Raw genomic sequence first — 18580 nt, forward strand, 5'->3', positions numbered from 1 at the left:
TTCCCGGCTATTTCTCGTGGAAAAAGCCCACAGGATAGTCGAGAATAATAATAAATCTGAAGAACCTCAATCGACACATCGCATACCGCAGGTTCAAGATGGAATCGGTAAAAACCGCCATTCCCTTGATAAGCCCTCACTCCTTCATGGCCACTATAGACCTCAAGGATGCATATTTCCATATCCCTATTCATCCTCGCCACAGGAGGTATCTACGGTTTGCAGTTCAAGAAGGTCTGGAGACAAAGCAGTACCAATACAACGTGCTCCCCTTTGGCATATCCTCTGCCCCACGGGTGTTCTCGAAGGTAATGGGGTAAGCTGTGTCCCATATTCGGAATCAGGGCATTTGCATCGTACCTGCTGATAATAGGTACCTCCTACCAGGCCCTGGAGAGCTAGGTAGCTCAGACTCTGGACATTCTTCGTTCTTTAGGTTGGATTCCGAATGTAAAGATATTCCAGATCCAACCCTCTCAAAGGAGAATATTTCTGGGAGTACTGTTAAGGCCCTGTCACACACAGCGATCTCGCTAGCGGGATCAGCGACCGGCCCCCTCTGCCGGGTATCGCTGATCGTGCTCGATCGGCCTGGGCCATTTTTTGATCGCTGGTCTCCCGCTGGCCAGCACGCATCGATCAGGACCAGCGAGCAAGCTGGTTTCTAATGTAATCATTGGGTATCCAGGAGCCGCGCGGCTCTTAGATACCCGATGTTTACCTTGGAAACCAGCGTGTACGCCGGTTTCCAAGGTAAACATTGTGTATCCAAGAGCCGCGGATCCTGGATACCCGATGATTACATTAGAAACCAGCTTGCTCGCTGGTCCTGATCGCTAAAGGGGCTGTCTGTGACAGCTCACCAGAGATCAGCCTAACTATGTCCCAGCGATCCCATCCATGTCGGATCGTTGGTACATGGTTATGTGTAACAGGACCTTTAGACTCAAGAAAGCAGATGTCCTTTCTTCCGGAAGGTCATCAGAGTTCCATAATTTCAAAAATCTTGGACTTCAGAAAACAGAGGTCCCCGACCCTCCGGTCAGCCATGTCAGTTCTGGGGTTAATGACATCCTGCATACAATCAGTGGCTTGGGCGCAGGCCCATTCCAGAGTGCTTCAGTCCCACGTCCTGGGGAGCTGGAACGGACACCCTCGCTCTTTGAACAAAAGAGTTCTAACTCCAGGATGAGTAAGGGCTTCCTTGGCTTGGTGGACAGACCCCAAGACTCTGAGCAAGGGTGTGAGTTGATCTCAGTTTCCCTTAGTCACAGTAACGACAGACACCAGCAAAAATGGCTGGGGAGCATTGGTATCTCTCATGGCAGCAACAAACCTAGTCCGGGGTCATCATATCAAGGTACACTCCGACAACATGACTGCGGTAGCCCACCTCAAACACCAAGGGGGCATGAAATTCAACGGTCTAAAGTCCATTTCAGGAAGAATATAATTCTGCACCAAAAGGCACCTAATTTCATTGACAGCGGTCCATTTAAAGGGAACCTCCAATCTTCAGGCAGACTTCCTGAGCAGACGATGTATTCAGCCCGGCGAGTGGAGTCTGAACAGAACAATCTAAGAACTAGTGAGCAGGTGGGGCCTTCCAGAGGTCGACCTGCTAGCATCTGGCCAAAATTCCCAGGTAGAGAAATACTTCTCCCTGAACCTCAGAGACAAATCTCTGGGAGTAGTTGCCTTCGCCTACAAATGGAATTTCCGCCTGGCATATGCCTTTCCCCCAGTTCCAATCTTGGCCAGCACTCTGAGGAAGATCAGAGCGGAGGGAACTCCGACCATCCTAGTACGGTCAAAGAGGAGGTGGTTTTCCCTGATAACAGAGCTTCAAATAGACGGACCAGTCCATTTACCCATAGAAGACGACCTCCTCCTACAGGGTCCCCTACACCACCCGAATCTTTGGGGATTGAAGCTAGCTGCCTGGTTACTGAGGCCCAGGTCCTAAAATCCAGAGGCCTATCAGTGCTGTAATTGGAACCCTGCAGAAGTCAAGGAAGCCGGTCACCAATGCCATCTATGAAAAAGTGTGGAAAAAATTCTCGTCATGGTATCTTCCGAATCCTCCTGACCCAGCACATTCCAATATTTCTCGCATCCTGGATTTCTTACAGAGAGGGCTTGAATTAGGACTGAAGCCTAGTACCCTCAAGGTACAGGTTGCTGCTTTAAGCTCCATGTTTGACCGGGACTTAGCCAACCACTGTTGGATAAGGAGGTTCATGACATCAGCTACCAGACTACATCCAAAGAAACAAGCTATCGTACCCCCATGGGACCTGAATGTAGTGCTTAAAGGGCTTACATAATCTCCCTTTGAACCTCTGACGTCCTGTAGTCCTCAGCTCCTCTCCTGCAAGGCTGCCTTCCTCGTTGCAATAACCTCGGCAAGGCGTATAGGAGAACTTCAGGCTCTTTCAGTTAGGCAACTTTACCTAACAATTAGGGATGATGCCTTAGTCCTCCGACTTGATCCATCTTTCCTTCCAAAAGTCGTGACTGACTTCCATAGATCACAGGATATTATCCTCCCCTCTTTCTGCCTGAACCCAGCAAACCCTAGAGAGGAAATGTTCCACATGCTGGATGTAAGGTGTATAATTCTGCATTACCTGAGCTTTACCAAACCCTGGAGAATCGACCAGAATTTGTTCATCCACTCATCAGGCAGAAATAAGGGAAAGAAGGTGACACACTATTGCCAACTAGATCAAGAAAGCCATTTCTGAAGCTTATTGTGCGCAGAATATGACACCCCCTACAGGGATTAAGGCTCATTCAACACGATCTACTTCAGTTTCATGGGCTGAAAGGGCAGGCGCTTCCTCTGAGCAGATCTGCAGGGCTGCAACATGGTCCTCGTTGCATACTTTTACTAAACATTATAGGTTGGACCCCTTGTCCAACAGGGATCTAGTCTTTGGCCGAAAAGTTCTTCAGGCCATTGTCCCCTCCTAGTGCAGTATAGGTTGGTATTCCTCCTTTGCTGTCGTGGAAGGTTGCTAGAGGAAATAGAATTAGACTTACCGGTAATTCGGTTTCTAGAAACCTTCCACGACAGCACTAATTGCCTCCCTGTATTCTTGGACAAAATTCTGAGAATCTTAAGGTAACCGGTGCTATGGTGTTAAGTTATAAGTCACTGGTGAGAGGGAGGTGGGAGGGACCTTTTAACCTCTTTGTGCTTCCTGTCCCCCATTAGAGCGTGGAGACAAACTCCTATGCTGTCGTGGAAGGTATCTAGAAACCGAATTACCGGTAAGTCTAATTCTATTTTCTAGTGTTCTGTAAGCATACTGTTGACTGTGGCCGGCTTGTGTGCTTTTCCTAGACAGACATCTCCTATAATGACCTATCCAAGGTCGAGCCTCTGTGCGTACACAGCATTCCTGGAGCCGTTTATACATTCTCTAGTCTTGTGGACTCGCAGTATATCTCTTCCCAGGAGTAGAGCTATTGGGGCTTCTGGATCCGACTCCGGTATCAGGTGGGCTATACGCTTCAGATGGGGGTGATGTGTCACCACCTCCCGTGAAGGTATCTCTGACCTGTTGTCAGGAATCTGGTTGCACTCCAGGATGGTCAGTAGCGATTGGCAGGTTTGGCCAACTATGGACTCCACCTTGTATCCGGTTGCTTTTCTCACCGCCGTCTCAACGGTACCTGAACACGTCCTCGGTGTAGGGAGAACCAGGGCCTACAATGCTGAAGTTGTCAAAGAAGATGGACCTGGCTAGGGACCTGTTACTTTGGTCATCCAGGATTGCGTATAGCTTAAGGGCTTTGTCCTTGTGGCCTGCAGGATAGACTCGGACAAGGCAGATTTTTGAACAGGGCCTTCCTCCTGTGAGTCCCTTACAGATCTCCATACATTTAGAGCTGACCTCAGTGGTGTCTTCGTCAGTGTCCTCCTGCTTCCCATCATGCTCTTCTGCTTGCGACAATACTCTTGGAGGTGATCCAGGGTGCATGGCTGTCTTGTGATCCATGCTGCTGCATTCTGCACATTTCACGCTAGCTTCACAGTTCCTGGCGAAGTGAGAGGTTGTGGCACAACATTTGAAGCAGATGTTGTTCTCCTTGAGGAAACCTTTGCGATCCTCCAAAGACTTCTCCCTGAAGGCTCTGCATTTTAGTAGAGGATGTGGTTTCTTATGTAGAGGACACTGTTTGACATCCTGAGGCTTGTTCTCGTCTGGAGGGGATTTATTCACATTGTGAGGAGGGCCTGTGGAAACAATGTTAGTTTTGTGGACTGCCACAGGTGTCCTACTGGGTTTGACAACGGGGTCAGTGGAACATGACAGAGTGAAGTCAAAACTAGGGTCATTTCTGATCTTAGCTTGTTGGGTGACAAAATCTACAAAAACAGTGGAAGGAGGGAATGGTACATCATGATTTTGTTTATACCGTGAACCACATGTAACCCACTTTGCTTGTAGGTTGTAAGGAAGTTTCTATATTATGGGATTGACTCCTCTAGCGGTGTCTAAGAATGCCAATCTGGGCAAATCTTCCTCCTGGGCAACCTGTAACTCTATCAATAAATCATTCAATTCTCTAAGCTTTTGATAACCTTTAGGTTCTATCTTAGGAAACTCATCACTTCTTTTATATAAAGCATTCTCTGACTTCTACTGTCCCATAGCATTCATAAAGTTTTTCACACACTTTACGTAGACCTGTGCGTGGATGCTTTATATTAATGTCTCTGTCTTTTGGCATGTTCGACCGACTCCCTTCCAAGCCACTTTACTAGGAGATCTAACTCCTCACTACAAGAAAGGTCCAGACCATAAATGGCGGTCCAGCACAAGGCTTGCCATAATCTATAGTTCTTGGGTTTTTCAGTGAACTTTACAAGTCCTTTTGTAACCAGTTCTCGGCGTTCAAAGAACTTTGCAAAGTCCATGGTGGCTCGGTCAGTGCTGACACGAGCCAGTGTGTTATAGTCATGTCTAGTGTGTGGTGTATCACCATACCTATAAGACCCTTCTGACTCCAGATAGTCTGTGCAGTACCTTCTCGGTGAAGAAGGTGGCTCTTTAAGGCGGGATGGGAGCTGTACCTTCTCAGTGGAACGGTAGCTGCGGTCGACATCTCTGTGCTTGACGTCTCCTCATCTATGGTAGTGAAGTTTGGGGGTTGGATAGCTGGTAATCGGCATAGTCTGATCGATATGATGCGTCAGGGCTGTCATCCATGCCGGAATGTTGACGGACGTACTCTGCGATGCACTGCGCTGGATCTTGCTGCTCTAGATCTGGTCCTAGAATGTTGCTGAGTCTCTCATAATCAGGATCCTTCATAGCTTCCAAATACTCTGCCTTAGCTATTGCAGCTGCTGTCTCTTTAGCTGCCGCAAGTCTTTCCAGCTCTGCCTGCAAGCGTGCAGTTTCCGATTCTCTCTGCCTGCAAACGTGCGATTTTGGCTTGCAGGCGTGCAGTTTCCGCCTCTCTCTCTGACTGCAAACGTGCGGTTTCGGCATCTTGATCTGCTTGTCTCAGCTTTAGAGGCATCTCTCATTCGGCGAAGGAGGATCTTGCTTTGGCTGCTTCCGCACAAGCGACAGCAGCGAGCTCTGCTATTGACGACCTGCTAGAGCTTGCTCGTGACCTCGTTCTGTGTGAGGATTTGCTGTTTCGAGACATTGTGCGTTTAGCTGCGTACTGCTAAGTATATTGGCGGGAAACTGAGGCTATGCACGGCGGGCTTCCGCGTGGTGGGAATGATGTAGCACTCCTTGGTGGGCTGCACTCTCGTTCTGCGGCTGTATGGCGGCTGCTGTGATACCCGTATGCGAAGCAGTGTGGGTGATAGCGGTCCAGTACAGTCTATGCAATCACCGCATGCGACCAGGGGCCCTTTACTGAGCCCTGGGCTCTTATTCCCTGCGGCTGTATTGCAGCTGCTGTAGTACCCGTATGCGGAGCTGTCTGGGTGATTGTGGTCCCTTACTGACTGTGTAATCACCGCATGCGACCAGGGGCCCTTTACTGAGCCCTGGGCTCTTATTCCCTGCGGCTGTATTGCAGCTGCTGTAGTACCCGTATGCGGAGCTGTCTGGGTGATTGTGGTCCCTTACTGACTGTGTAATCACCGCGTACGACCAGCGGTCTGTTTTTACTAGGCCCTGGGCTCTTATTCCCTGCGGCTGTATGGCAGCTTCTGTAGTACCCGTATGCGGTGCAGTCTGGGTGATAGCTGTCCCAAACAGTCTATACAATCACTGCATGCGGCCGGCGCACCGTTTTTACTGTTCTGCCTTCTTCCACGTATGACGCTGTGTGGATTCCAGCATACGGCTAAACCCTTCATCCACTCCCAGTAAATAGACTGTATGGGTGCTTAAGTCTATATTTATTGAAATGATGTGAACAACAATGGTAGATGATAACGGATGATATAGTGGAGGAGATTGGTGAACACAATTGTGGATATGATCGGGTAAAAACTATAAAGAAACAGACAGTACAATACATCAGTACTGGCAGATATCACAGCAATAATACAGAGTGCTATTATAACAGTAGCAGGCATTATTACAGAAGTTGAGTAATACAACGCACAATGCAGGGAAGATCTAAGCAACGTAAGGCTGTCAGCATTGCACTAACTGAACGGGTGCATCTGTCTAACATGGAGTGCAAAGGCATTACAAGGAGCTGGAAATACATTGCACATATCGTGGGGGCTGCATTATGGCTAGTTAACACAGATACATAGCACAACACATAACTGCATTAAACCCTCACCGGAATCCGCTTGCCAGAAGCAGCGATTTTGCAGAGAGCAGGAAACGTGAGTAGCTCAGAGATCCGAGAGAAAATGGCTACAAGCTTCAAGCCTGGAAACCTGGAGGGGTGGTTCTAAACAGAACAACTATTAAAGGCAAATGATTCTAAATCTATGAATAGAAAAAGAGAAGGCAACTATGATATCTAATGGCCATAGCTGGAACAGCGCTTAAGAAATTTCTTGCTGCACATGAATGGGCAGAACAGCCAGTCTAAAAAAGTGTATTTTTAGGCCACACTTAACACTGTGGGTATTGGGAATTAATCGAATAGTGGATTCCAGAGAATTGGTATAGTTCACAAGATGTCTTGCAGATGAGAGTGGGAGGTTTTGATTGTTTTGATTATTGAGGATGTTAGTATTGTCATTAGCTGAAAGGAGGGCACAGGTAGGGTGATAGACAGACATTTGGGAGGAGATGTAGTGTGGTGTCAAACTTAGGAGCGCGTTGTGGGTGAGAGTGAGAAATTTATATTGGACTCTGTAGTGGATGAGCAATCAGTGCAATGGCTGGCACAGGGTAGAGGCAACGGTGTAGCGGTTGAAAAGAAATATGATCCTGGCTGCTGCATGCAGGATGGATTGGAGTTTAGTAAGAGGGAGACCGATTAGTAGAGAGTTGCAGTGGTCCAGATGACAATGAATAAGAGCAACAGTTAGAGTTTTTGCAAAGTCAAAGGTAAGAAAAGATTGAATTTTAGATACGTTTTTTGGTGCAGGTGACACGAGTTAGTGATCAGATGTGGGGAGTGAAGGAAAGATCTGAGTGAAATATAACCCAAAGACAGAGGGCATGCTGCTAAGGATTAATGTTGGACCAGGGCTGTGGAGTCGGAGTTGGAGTCGGTATAAAATGGATCCACTCAGACTCCTAAAATCTATAATACATTAGGTAAAGTAGTACAATGCAGGATGTGCTGTAAATCTTTTCCTATTAATTTTGGGAAAGTTATAAAATGCCCTATAAATGTCTTGTTCCCAATGTAAGGATGTCAGCTTTTAGATGAGATGAATCTGTGCTGCACTTTATGTACATGCTCTGTAGTGACTAGTGCTGTGGAGTTGTAGATGAGATGAATCTGTGCTGCACCTTATGCACATGCTCAGTAGTGACCAGTGTTGTGGAGTCGGAGTTGGTGTCTGAGTCGGTGGATTTTCTTACTGACTCCACAGCCCTTGGTGGAACCATACATGGAAATAGCAATATTGGGTTTGGAAACGTTGGTGGATGGAGGAAACACAAGGAGTTCAGATTTTGGCAGATTCAGTGCTAGATAGAGGCAGGACATGATGTTAGAGACAGCAGAAATACTCACTGGTATTTTGTAGTAATGCACAGGTGATTTCAGGAGGCGATGTGTAAAATTTGGAGTCCTCACCATATAGATTGTACTGAAATTAAGTCTTCTGATGGTTTGTCCAATAGGGGCGAGAGAAAAGGAGGGGGGCCTAGGACTGATCCCTGAGGAAGAGGCGCCAGCAAAAGTTAGTGAATTAGCGGTCAGAGAGGTAGGAGGAGGAGAACCAGGAGAGAACAGTGTCCTTGAGGCCAGTAGAGCAGAGCACAGTGAGGAGGAGCTGAAGATCCACTGTGTTGAATGCTGCAGAAAGATCCAGAAGAACCAGCAGGGACCATTAGATTTAGCTGGTAGTAGATCATTAGAAACTTTAATGAGGGGGACTTTCAGTAGAGTGTAAAGAGCGGAAACTGGATTGTGAAGGGTCAATAACAGTGTTATGTGAGAGAGCGCATTAGACGGGAACGGACCAACCGTTCCAGAAGTTTAAAAATGAAGGGGAGATTAGAGACAGGTGTGTAGTTAGCAACATGGTTCTGGTGCAGGGATGTTTTTTTAATTAATGGATGTATGCTGGCATGTTTATAGAAGAAGGGAAAAAACTAGATGAGAGAGAGGTTAAATATTTTAATTGAGTGTTGTCAGCCTGGGAAAAGGACTGAAGGAGATGTGAGAGAATAGGGTCACTGGTGCAGGTTGTAGGGAGAGAAGATAAAGGAGCCTGGTAACTTCTTCCGTGATCGGTTCAAAGACAGAAAGTGAGTTAAATGGAATGCGGGGGGGGGGGGGGAAATATGCATAACGTTAGGGGATTGGGAGATAATTTCTTGTCGAATTCGGTTAATTTTTTCTTCGAAATAAGAGGCCAGATCATCTGCGCTGAGGTCGGTGTTGGAGGGGCCCCTCTTGCACTCTTGGACAGAGGAGGAAATGAAAAGTGTCAGTCATTTAAGATTGTTGGATAGTGAGGTGATGAGGGTGGTGAAGTAGGCTTGTTTGGAAAGGTAAAAACACAAAGATTGAGCTTGGTTTGAGTTGGTATACATGCCGCACATAAACGCATGTTCACATTGGCCATAAAGCATACAAAACCTACAAGAGACAAAATGAGCAAAAACCTGCTGTAACTATATAAGTAAAAAGCAAAAGTGCATTTAAATAATACAGAATTCTTAATAATACTGTATTTGATCAAATATAGCATAAAAGCCGTCCCACTGTCGACAAGGTTTTTGTTCATTTTGTCTCTTGTAGGTTTTATTGTTTGGAAAGTTGGAGAGCAGAGTTGTATGTTTTAAGCATAAACTTATAATAGAAAAAACTCCAGCCTGATGGGATTTTCACTGTAGACATTCTGCACACCTGGAGCAGCGCTGTTGAAGACGTGTTTGCAGCGTGTGTCAGGATTACTGCCGTCTGTGCTGAGTTGTTCTATGTGTAGGAGTTGCAGCTTTGTCCAGGGCAGTTTGCAGTGTTTCAGTATAATGTTTCAACCTTTCTGTTTTTCCTCCCAGGTGTCCTATGCACATGGCCTCTGCCGCAGTCTCCATCTCCTCGGCACCCAGCTCTATAGACACCAATGAGCCCGGGTTCAAGAAAGAAATTCTTGGGACAAAGTTAGAAGGGAAATATTTATGCTCCGAGTGTAAAAACATCCTTAGGAGGCCGTTCCAGGCCCAGTGTGGACATCGTTACTGCTCCTTCTGCCTGAGGAAGATTATAAGGTGAGAAATGTAAAGCTGTGACCTCTAACTGCTGCAATAAGCTTCTCTCTAAGATGTCTGACAGGGATTTTGGTGGCAGAAATCTGGAGGTCCCTTGATTCCCTTTGTTTAGAAGTCATAGACTAAGGGACTTGAGGAATCTGCGGGTTTCTGCACTAATATCTCCTATAGTTAGTTCTCTAATATGGTTACTGTGACAGGTCTTTACTTTGAAAATACACCATGTAGCCATTCTGGAAACCTTAGAACAGTGTCAAAATATATAGAGATATACGGCACTCCTAAAAGTTGTGTAGTGGTGCCCAAGTAGGGTTCCAACCCATAAAATATGCAAAATAATAATTGGCAATTAAGAGGATTTCAGTGAACAATAGGGTTTGTTTATTCGGTGAACTTTATAATTGACGTTTCGGTCCTAACCCTTGGAACTTCTTAAGAACGGACTACCACCAGAGAGGGGAGGACACTGCTGGTGTAATGATGCACGCCACTAGGAAATGGTGCCGCAGCAGTGTCCTCCCTCCTCTGGTGGTAATCAGTTCTTGTGAAGGTCCAAGGGCTAGGACCGAATCGTCAGTTATAAAGATTATCGAATAAACAAACCCTATTGTTCACTGCAATCCTCTTGAGTGCCAAGTATTATTTTGCTTAGAACAGTGACATCACCTATAGCAGTAATGAGCATGATACAGATAACGTATGTAGGTAATACTCTGTGCCTAAATACCATCTTTTTCAATGTCTCAGCTCAGGACCTCAGAAATGTGCAGCCTGTATCCATGAAGGTATATACGAGGAAGGCATCTCCACTTTAGAAAGTACCACAGTACGTCCAGAGCTAAATTATATTCTTTTATGTAGGGGCAATGTTATATTATTGTACATAGGGAGCGGTATTATAGTAGTTATATTCTTGTACATAGGGGGCAGTATTATAGTAGTTATATTCTTTTACATAGGGCCAGTATTATAGTAGTTATATTCTTGTACATAGGGGGCGGTATTATAGTAGTTATATTCTTGTACATAGGGGCAGTATTATAGTAGCTACTGTATTTTTTGGACTATAAAACACACTTCCTCCAAAGATGTGGAGGAAAATGGGGGGTGCTTCTTATAGTCTGGATGTACTGGCTTTGGCTTTAGTGGGGAGGTGGGGGAGCGGCATCGATGGAGCAGCGGATCACAGGAGGCTGGAGGCAGCGGCTGCGACTAACTCCTGTTCCCGCTGCTAAAGAGAAATTAATATTCACTGCGTTCCACGCCCATGGGCATGGAGGGCAATTATTACTATTAAAGAAAAATTAATATTATCTCGGTATGATTTGCCCCCAACTCCGACCCTGGTATGCATGGCCCCATCCTTATAATTGGCCCCCATCTTGGTGTGCATGGCCCCATCAGAAAACATTAAAAAAAAAAAAAAAACCATTACACTTACCTTCCTGCGCTCTCTCGCAGCGTCCTCCTCCAGTGCCAGCAACCACTTTATGCTTGTAAGCAGTGCATGGCAGGGACGTCATGTGCTGCTCAAATGCAGAGCACAGCTGTCGGAATACTCACCAGGACTGTGTGCTCAGAGAGCATTGAGTATTAATTGCTCTTCAGTAGCGCACAGTGTCAGCCACCGGCTTCCTGCTGCTGCCGGTGGTCACATGTGCCGCTACTTAAGAGAAATGAATATTCAATGAATACCAGGATGGTGGTGGGAGACAATTATAAGGATGGGGCCATGTATACCAGAATAGGGATGAGGCCCTGCATACCAGAAAAGGGATGGGGCCATGCATACTAGGAGGAGATGGGTGGCCCTGTATACCAGAATAGGGATGGGGCCATGCATACTAGTATAGGGATGAGGGCGATCATTCCTGTCAGGATAGGGATGAGGGATCCATGTGTATCAGGATGGGGATGAGGGGACCATATATAACAGGATAGGGGATATTAAGTACAGAATTGACCACATTTTTTGCTTCAATTTGTTCCCAATTTCCTCCTCTAAAACCTAGGTGCGTCTTATAGTCGGAAAAATATGGTATATTCTAGTACATAGGAGCAGTAATATAGTAGTTATATTCTTGTACATAAGGGCAGTATTATAGTAGTTATATTCTTGTATATAGGGGACAGTATTATAGTAGTTATATTCTTATACATAGGGGTAGTATTATAGTGGTTATATTCTTGTACATAAGGGCAGTATTATAGTAGTTATATTCTTGTATATAGGGGACAGTATTATAGTAGTTATATTCTTATACATAGGGGTAGTATTATAGTGGTTATATTCTTGTACATAAGGGCAGTATTATAGTAGTTATATTCTTGTATATAGGGGACAGTATTATAGTAGTTATATTCTTGTACATAGGGGGCAGTATTATAGTAGTTATATTCTTGTACATGGGGGCAGTATTATAGTAGCTATATTCTTGTACATAGGGAGCAGTATTATAGTGGTTATATTCTTGTACATAGGAGCAGTATTATAGTAGCTGTATTCTTAAACATAGGGCAGTATATAGTAGTTATATTCTTGTACATAGGAGCAGTATTATAGTAGCTGTATTCTTATACATAGGGCAGTATATAGTAGTTATATTCTTGTACATAGGAGCAGTATTATAGTAGCTGTATTCTTAAACATAGGACAGTATATACTAGTTATATTCTTGTACATAGGAGCAGTATTATAGTAGCTGTATTCTTATACATAGGGCAGTATATAGTAGTTATATTGTACATAGAATGCAGTATTATATATTATAGCAGTTATATTGTACATAGGAGCAGTATTATAGTAGTTATATTCTTGTACATAGGAGCAGTATTATAGTAGTTGTATTCTTGTACATAGGAGCAGTATTATAGTAGCTGAATTCTTATACATAGGGCAGTATATAGTAGTTATATTTATATTCTTGTACATAGGAGCAGTATTATAGTAGCTGTATTCTTAAACATAGGGCAGTATATAGTAGTTATATTCTTGTACATAGGAGCAGTATTATAGTAGCTGTATTCTTATACATAGGGCAGTATATAGTAGTTATATTGTACATAGAATGCAGTATTATATATTATAGCAGTTATATTGTACATAGGAGCAGTATTATAGTAGTTATATTCTTGTACACAGGTTACAGTGTGAAAACCATGAGTGGTGTAAGAAAAGGAAAGTGAAAGTGGGGCAGTGCATGAAAGAGAAAGCGAAAGAATATGTAGTGTGAGAAAGTGAAAGGAAAAGCATAAATCATGGGCGGTGTGCGAAAGGGAAAGCGAAAGCATGGGATAAGAGCCTGAGAACAGGAGACAGGAAAATGTAATCATTTTTAAGGCATTTAGATTGTTCTCTGAATATGTGGAATATAAAATTGTGAAATGTCCGCTCTCCTTTGTTCCACCAGGCATTTTCAGACAATGCGGCGCGGCGGGAGGTGGAGAGTCTGCCTGCTGTCTGCTCCAACAATGGCTGTTCCTGGAGAGGGACGCTGAAGGAGTATGAGGTGAGTCCTACGTGCCCCTGGCATATTTGTCCTTTTTCTATTTACTTGTCTGTCTTTCTGCTGCACCTTCTTCCCCTCAACACTGTTTTCAGGTTATTGTTTTTAATTGTCCGCCATAGTGATGATATTCTGTTTCTGATATATTTTGTAATGTTGTTGTAGAAACTTTAGTAATCTGTTTTGTCATTTGATCATTGCCTCCCTCCAGCCCATGTTACACAGTATCTTCATGTCATTCTCAGTGTCTGCTTTCCCATTCTGTGATTTAACCCTCTAAGTACCTGGGAACACAGATTTGCACATGTTCTTCTATAACATTGTACAGTTTTTGCACATTTTATGTTTCAGTTGTGATAATTCAGAGGCCCATTATCATCTTGTCAGAGCCTCATGATTTCATGTTTATGGGGGTGTCCGAACATCCTGTCTGGTGTATGGGCTTTGAATGTAGATGGAAAGTGTTTTGTCTTGTAAATGGTACTAGGGCGATGGTAAACTCGTAGCATGGCTTTGAAATCTTACAGACCTGTTACTTGTAGCTCAGGCTTTGCTACAGTTGTTTCCATTTATGACAATCCTTTGATGCAGCAGCATCTCCCTCCTGTCCTGATATCTGGTGACATTTTACCTGTATATGAAGAACCGGGAATTTCCAGTGTGTTCAGCCTCCATACATATGACACATGATGCCACTTATGCAATTCACAGGGTGCAGTCACTGGTACCTTCTACCCCCTTCACCTCTTGGGGGGGGGGGGGGATCAGCCATCAATCTAGAGATAGAGTAGCAGTATACCCTCCCAATGTTGCCCACTCTGACCCCTTATCACCCCTTTTATTACCCACCTGGGCTATTCTTCCCAGCAGCAGATCCACGGTCACCAGGGGGCTTTCTGTGGTCCAAGAAATTTGGTATATTGTAGGGGGAAATAAAGAAAGCGTGTATGCACTGGCCAGCCTGTTCATTGACTGTGATGGCACCCTTGGACCTGGGATGTACATTGTGCCCTGAATTACTATACCTTGTATTGTCAGACCATCTACTAATCCAGCACACGGTGATGTTCACTATGCCGGATTATCGGAATCTTTCGTGCTGTATATTTAGTGACTTGTGTTTGTACCTGCTGTAACTCTGGCTCTTCTTACCTCTGTTTTCTTGACTTTTGTGCCTGTTGAATTCCAGTGAAAACTTTATTAGGGTGCAATCTGTATAACAAGTTGTGTAAACTCTAGGTCTCTTGCCAGCAAACCAGCACATTCTGGGTCACAGTTGCCCAACTTATCTAATACAGAGCTTGGCATGTGAAGTAACTAACTCTGTCTGGCTATGCTGGGGGTTGTGTAGTATTGCAACAGCTTTAAAGCCTCTGGCTGGAGACAACTGCTGTATGATGGGGAAGAGCAGTGAGTGCTGGGAAGGCGTGCGTGGGCATTGATGTACAGTGCCTACAAGTAGTATTCAACCCCCTGCAGATTTAGCAGGTTTGATAAGATGCAAATAAGTTAGAGCCTTCAAACTTCACACAAGAGCAGGATTTATTAACAGATGCATAAATCTTACAAACCAAAAAGTTATGTTGCTCAGTTAAATTTTAATAAATTTTAAACATACAAGTGTGGGTCAATTATTATTCAACCCCTAGGTTTAATATTTTGTGGAATAACCCTTGTTTGCAATTACAGCTAATAATCGTCTTTTATAAGACCTGATCAGGCCGGCACAGGTCTCTGGAGTTATCTTGGCCCACTCCTCCATGCAGATCTTCTCCAAGTTATCTAGGTTCTTTGGGTGTCTCATGTGGACTTTAATCTTGAGCTCCTTCCACAAGTTTTCAATTGGGTTAAGGTCAGGAGACTGACTAGGCCACTCCAACACCTTGATTTTTTGCCTCTTGAACCAGGCCTTGGTTTTCTTGGCTGTGTGCTTTGGGTCGTTGTCTTGTTGAAAGATGAAATGACGACCCATCTTAAGATCCTTGATGGAGGAGCGGAGGTTCTTGGCCAAAATCTCCAGGTAGGCCGTGCTATCCATCTTCCCATGGATGCGGACCAGATGGCCAGGCCCCTTGGCTGAGAAACAGCCCCACAGCATGATGCTGCCACCACCATGCTTGACTGTAGGGATGGTATTCTTGGGGTCGTATGCAGTGCCATCCAGTCTCCAAACGTCACGTGTGTGGTTGGCACCAAAGATCTCGATCTTGGTCTCATCAGACCAGAGAACCTTGAATCAGTCTGTCTCAGAGTCCTCCAAGTGATCATGAGCAAACTGTAGACGTGCCTTGACATGACGCTTTGAAAGTAAAGGTACCTTACGGGCTCGTCTGGAACGGAGACCATTGCGGTGGAGTACGTTACTTATGGTATTGACTGAAACCAATGTCCCCACTGCCATGAGATCTTCCCGGAGCTCCTTCCTTGTTGTCCTTGGGTTAGCCTTGACTCTTCGGACAAGCCTGGCCTCGACACGGGAGGAAACTTTCAAAGGCTGTCCAGGCCGTGGAAGGCTAACAGTAGTTCCATAAGCCTTCCACTTCCGGATGATGCTCCCAACAGTGGAGACAGGTAGGCCCAACTCCTTGGAAAGGGTTTTGTACCCCTTGCCAACCTTGTGACCCTCCACGATCTTGTCTCTGATGGCCTTGGAATGCTCTTTTGTCTTTCCCATGTTGACCATGTATGAGTGCTGTTCACAAGTTTGGGGAGGGTCTTAAATAGTCAGAAAAGGCTGGAAAAAGAGATAATTAATCCAAACATGTGAAGCTCATTGTTCTTTGTGCCTGAAATACTTCTTAATACTTTAGGGGAACCAAACAGAATTCTGGTGGTTTGAGGGGTTGAATAATAAATGACCCTCTGAATAAACTTTTCACAATTTAAAAAAAAATTAAACAAAGAAATAACATTCTTTTTTGCTGCAGTGCATTTCACACTTCCAGGCTGATCTACAGTCCAAGTGTCACAATGCCAAGTTAATTCTGAATGTGTAAACCTGCTAAATCTGCAGGGGGTTGAATACTACTTGTAGGCACTGTATGTTTGTGGACTCTAGTGTGCGGATGGCACCGCTGAATGGTGGAGAAAACCAAGGGGGAATTGCTGTTACTGGACACTAATGTGTGGCTGGTCTGCTCAGAGCGCCATCATGTGGACTATTTTGAGCTGTCCACATTTGAAAGCTTCCAACCTGTGAGAAATTGTGAGCAACGGCTGGTGGCTTGTGATACAGTATGTTATCCCCTCTGCAGCGGTACAGTAATGGGCACTGTGCTAAGCCCTGTCTGTAGTTCTGTAATGCTGTACTAGGTTTGTGTTTATCACGACCAACCGACTGAGTGACTTATGGCGTCAAAGATTACTGCCGCCAGCTGTTCTAAATTGAACTGGAAAGTACCTAGAAAAACCAGTTTGTTCTGGGTGGAGTAATGGAGGAGAGAAGCTGATGGAGAGAGAGAAGGGGACTGAAAGGGAGAGCGCTTCAGGCAGAAAATGAATGAAGGCAAAACTGCAGCACAGAGTATGTCAGAAAAGATGTTGCATTGATCCTCTGATACACTGACCTAGATGATGTAACAGAATGGAGACAAGAAGGAGGTCACGGACTACTATGCAGGATCTGCAACTGCGCAAAGAATTTTAATAGAAAAGTATGCTAATCTTGTAGATGCTAGTGGTGGGGCACAAACAACTAAATGAGTGGAGTTTTTAACAGCACAGAGTGATTGAGGAGATCTCTTTTTTTTTTTTTTCTTCCTGGGTACAGCAATAGAAGTCCAGGACGCGAATGAGAACCTATAATAGCTGTGAGGTAACGCTGTTATTCAAGGTGGCAGCCACACAATCAGATCCAGCTCGGGTTTTCATAAGCCATAACAGTCCATGAGGTTTATTTGTCATCATAAATCCCAGCAATATAAACAGCATTACAGGATAGCGTCCATTATACAGGCTATTCAGCCTCATACTTATCTCACCCACGTCAGGGCTCCCACATGGCTGTTTCTCCAGGCTGCAGAAATCCACTCACTCCTCAGGGACTCTCAGACACTGGCCGCTCCACAGGCTGTTAGTGACGAGATCCTTCTCCTCACGGGACCTTCCAAACTGGACCAATTAGGTCCCAGCACTCACCCCATGTGACCTAACCTGGCCACATTATATGGTCCATAGCCACGCACACCGGGTCACATGACTGACCTCACCACAGGTCCTTCACACAGACATATATACTTTACAATAGCGTTCATAAACATACATATGTCTCTATCTCAAGGTCACCCACCTTGAGATACATAATGGCTCTTCAACCACTCACACTCTTGGGACATCCACACAGCACCCCCTAGTGGACACAGTGGTCATTACGCCACATAGCCTAGTAACCAGTATGGCAATCCTCATTATGGAGGGTGTCAGTCACATCTGGATTCATTGCCTGCCATATTGTGCATTGTAAAAAAAAATATATTACCAACATGTGCATGTGTGTATATATAATGTGTGTGTGTGTGTGTATATATACAGGGGTTGGACAAAATAATGGAAACACCTGGAAACATCAACAAAAGTTAGTTTAATATGATGTAGGTCCACCTTTTGCGGTGATTACAGCCTCAATTCTCCGAGGTATGCATTCATACAAGGTGTGAATTGTTTCCAAAGGAATTGTAGCCCATTCTTCAGTTAAAACACCCTTCAGTTCTTTGAGCGACGATGGCGGAGGAAATCGACGTCTAATTTGAATCTCTAAAATCGGCCATAAATGCTCAATAATGTTGAGGTCTGGAGATTGTGGGGGCCAGATGTTCCTCGTGCCATGCTTTAACGATTCTAGCTGTATGAATTGGTGCATTATCATCCTGAAAGATGGCGTTCCCCTCCGGGAACAGTGCTTGAACAATAGGATGCACTTGGTCACCCAAAATGCCTAAATAATCGCGGCTGTTAATTCTTCCATGAAGGGATATCATTGGCGGATCTCCATGAAATAGCACCCCAGATCATCACAGAACCTCCGCCATGTTTTACGGTTGGGAGAAGGCAGTCTGGATGGAATGCTTCTTTCGGCTGTCTCCAAACGTACACTCGGCCGGAGGACGGAAATAGGGTAAATGATGATTCGTCTGAGAATATCACATGTTTCCACTGCTCGAGGGACCTATTCTGGAGGTTTCTACATCACTCTAAACGCTTGGAAACATTTGTCATTGAGAGCAGCGGTTTTCTAAT

At 44.8% G+C, this 18580-nt stretch overlaps 1 protein-coding gene across 4 annotated transcripts in view; it reads left to right on the forward strand.

The window, feature by feature from the left end:
* TRAF2 (TNF receptor associated factor 2) overlaps positions 1-18580 on the forward strand; it is a 105856-nt gene that overhangs the window by 47446 nt on the left and 39830 nt on the right. For all 4 annotated transcript variants that reach the window (XM_073556056.1, XM_073556059.1, XM_073556058.1 and 1 more), the window contains 3 exons: positions 9630-9839; positions 10587-10665; positions 13250-13348. In XM_073556056.1, coding sequence (XP_073412157.1) covers positions 9637-9839; positions 10587-10665; positions 13250-13348 — 381 coding nt within the window. In that variant the 5' untranslated portion in view covers positions 9630-9636. The remainder of the gene's footprint in view (positions 1-9629; positions 9840-10586; positions 10666-13249; positions 13349-18580) is intronic.

The sequence above is a fragment of the Dendrobates tinctorius genome, unplaced genomic scaffold (genome assembly GCF_039654945.1).
Source record: "Dendrobates tinctorius isolate UK_male_01 unplaced genomic scaffold, ASM3965494v1 ptg000231l, whole genome shotgun sequence".
NCBI classification, from domain to species: domain Eukaryota; kingdom Metazoa; phylum Chordata; class Amphibia; order Anura; family Dendrobatidae; genus Dendrobates; species Dendrobates tinctorius.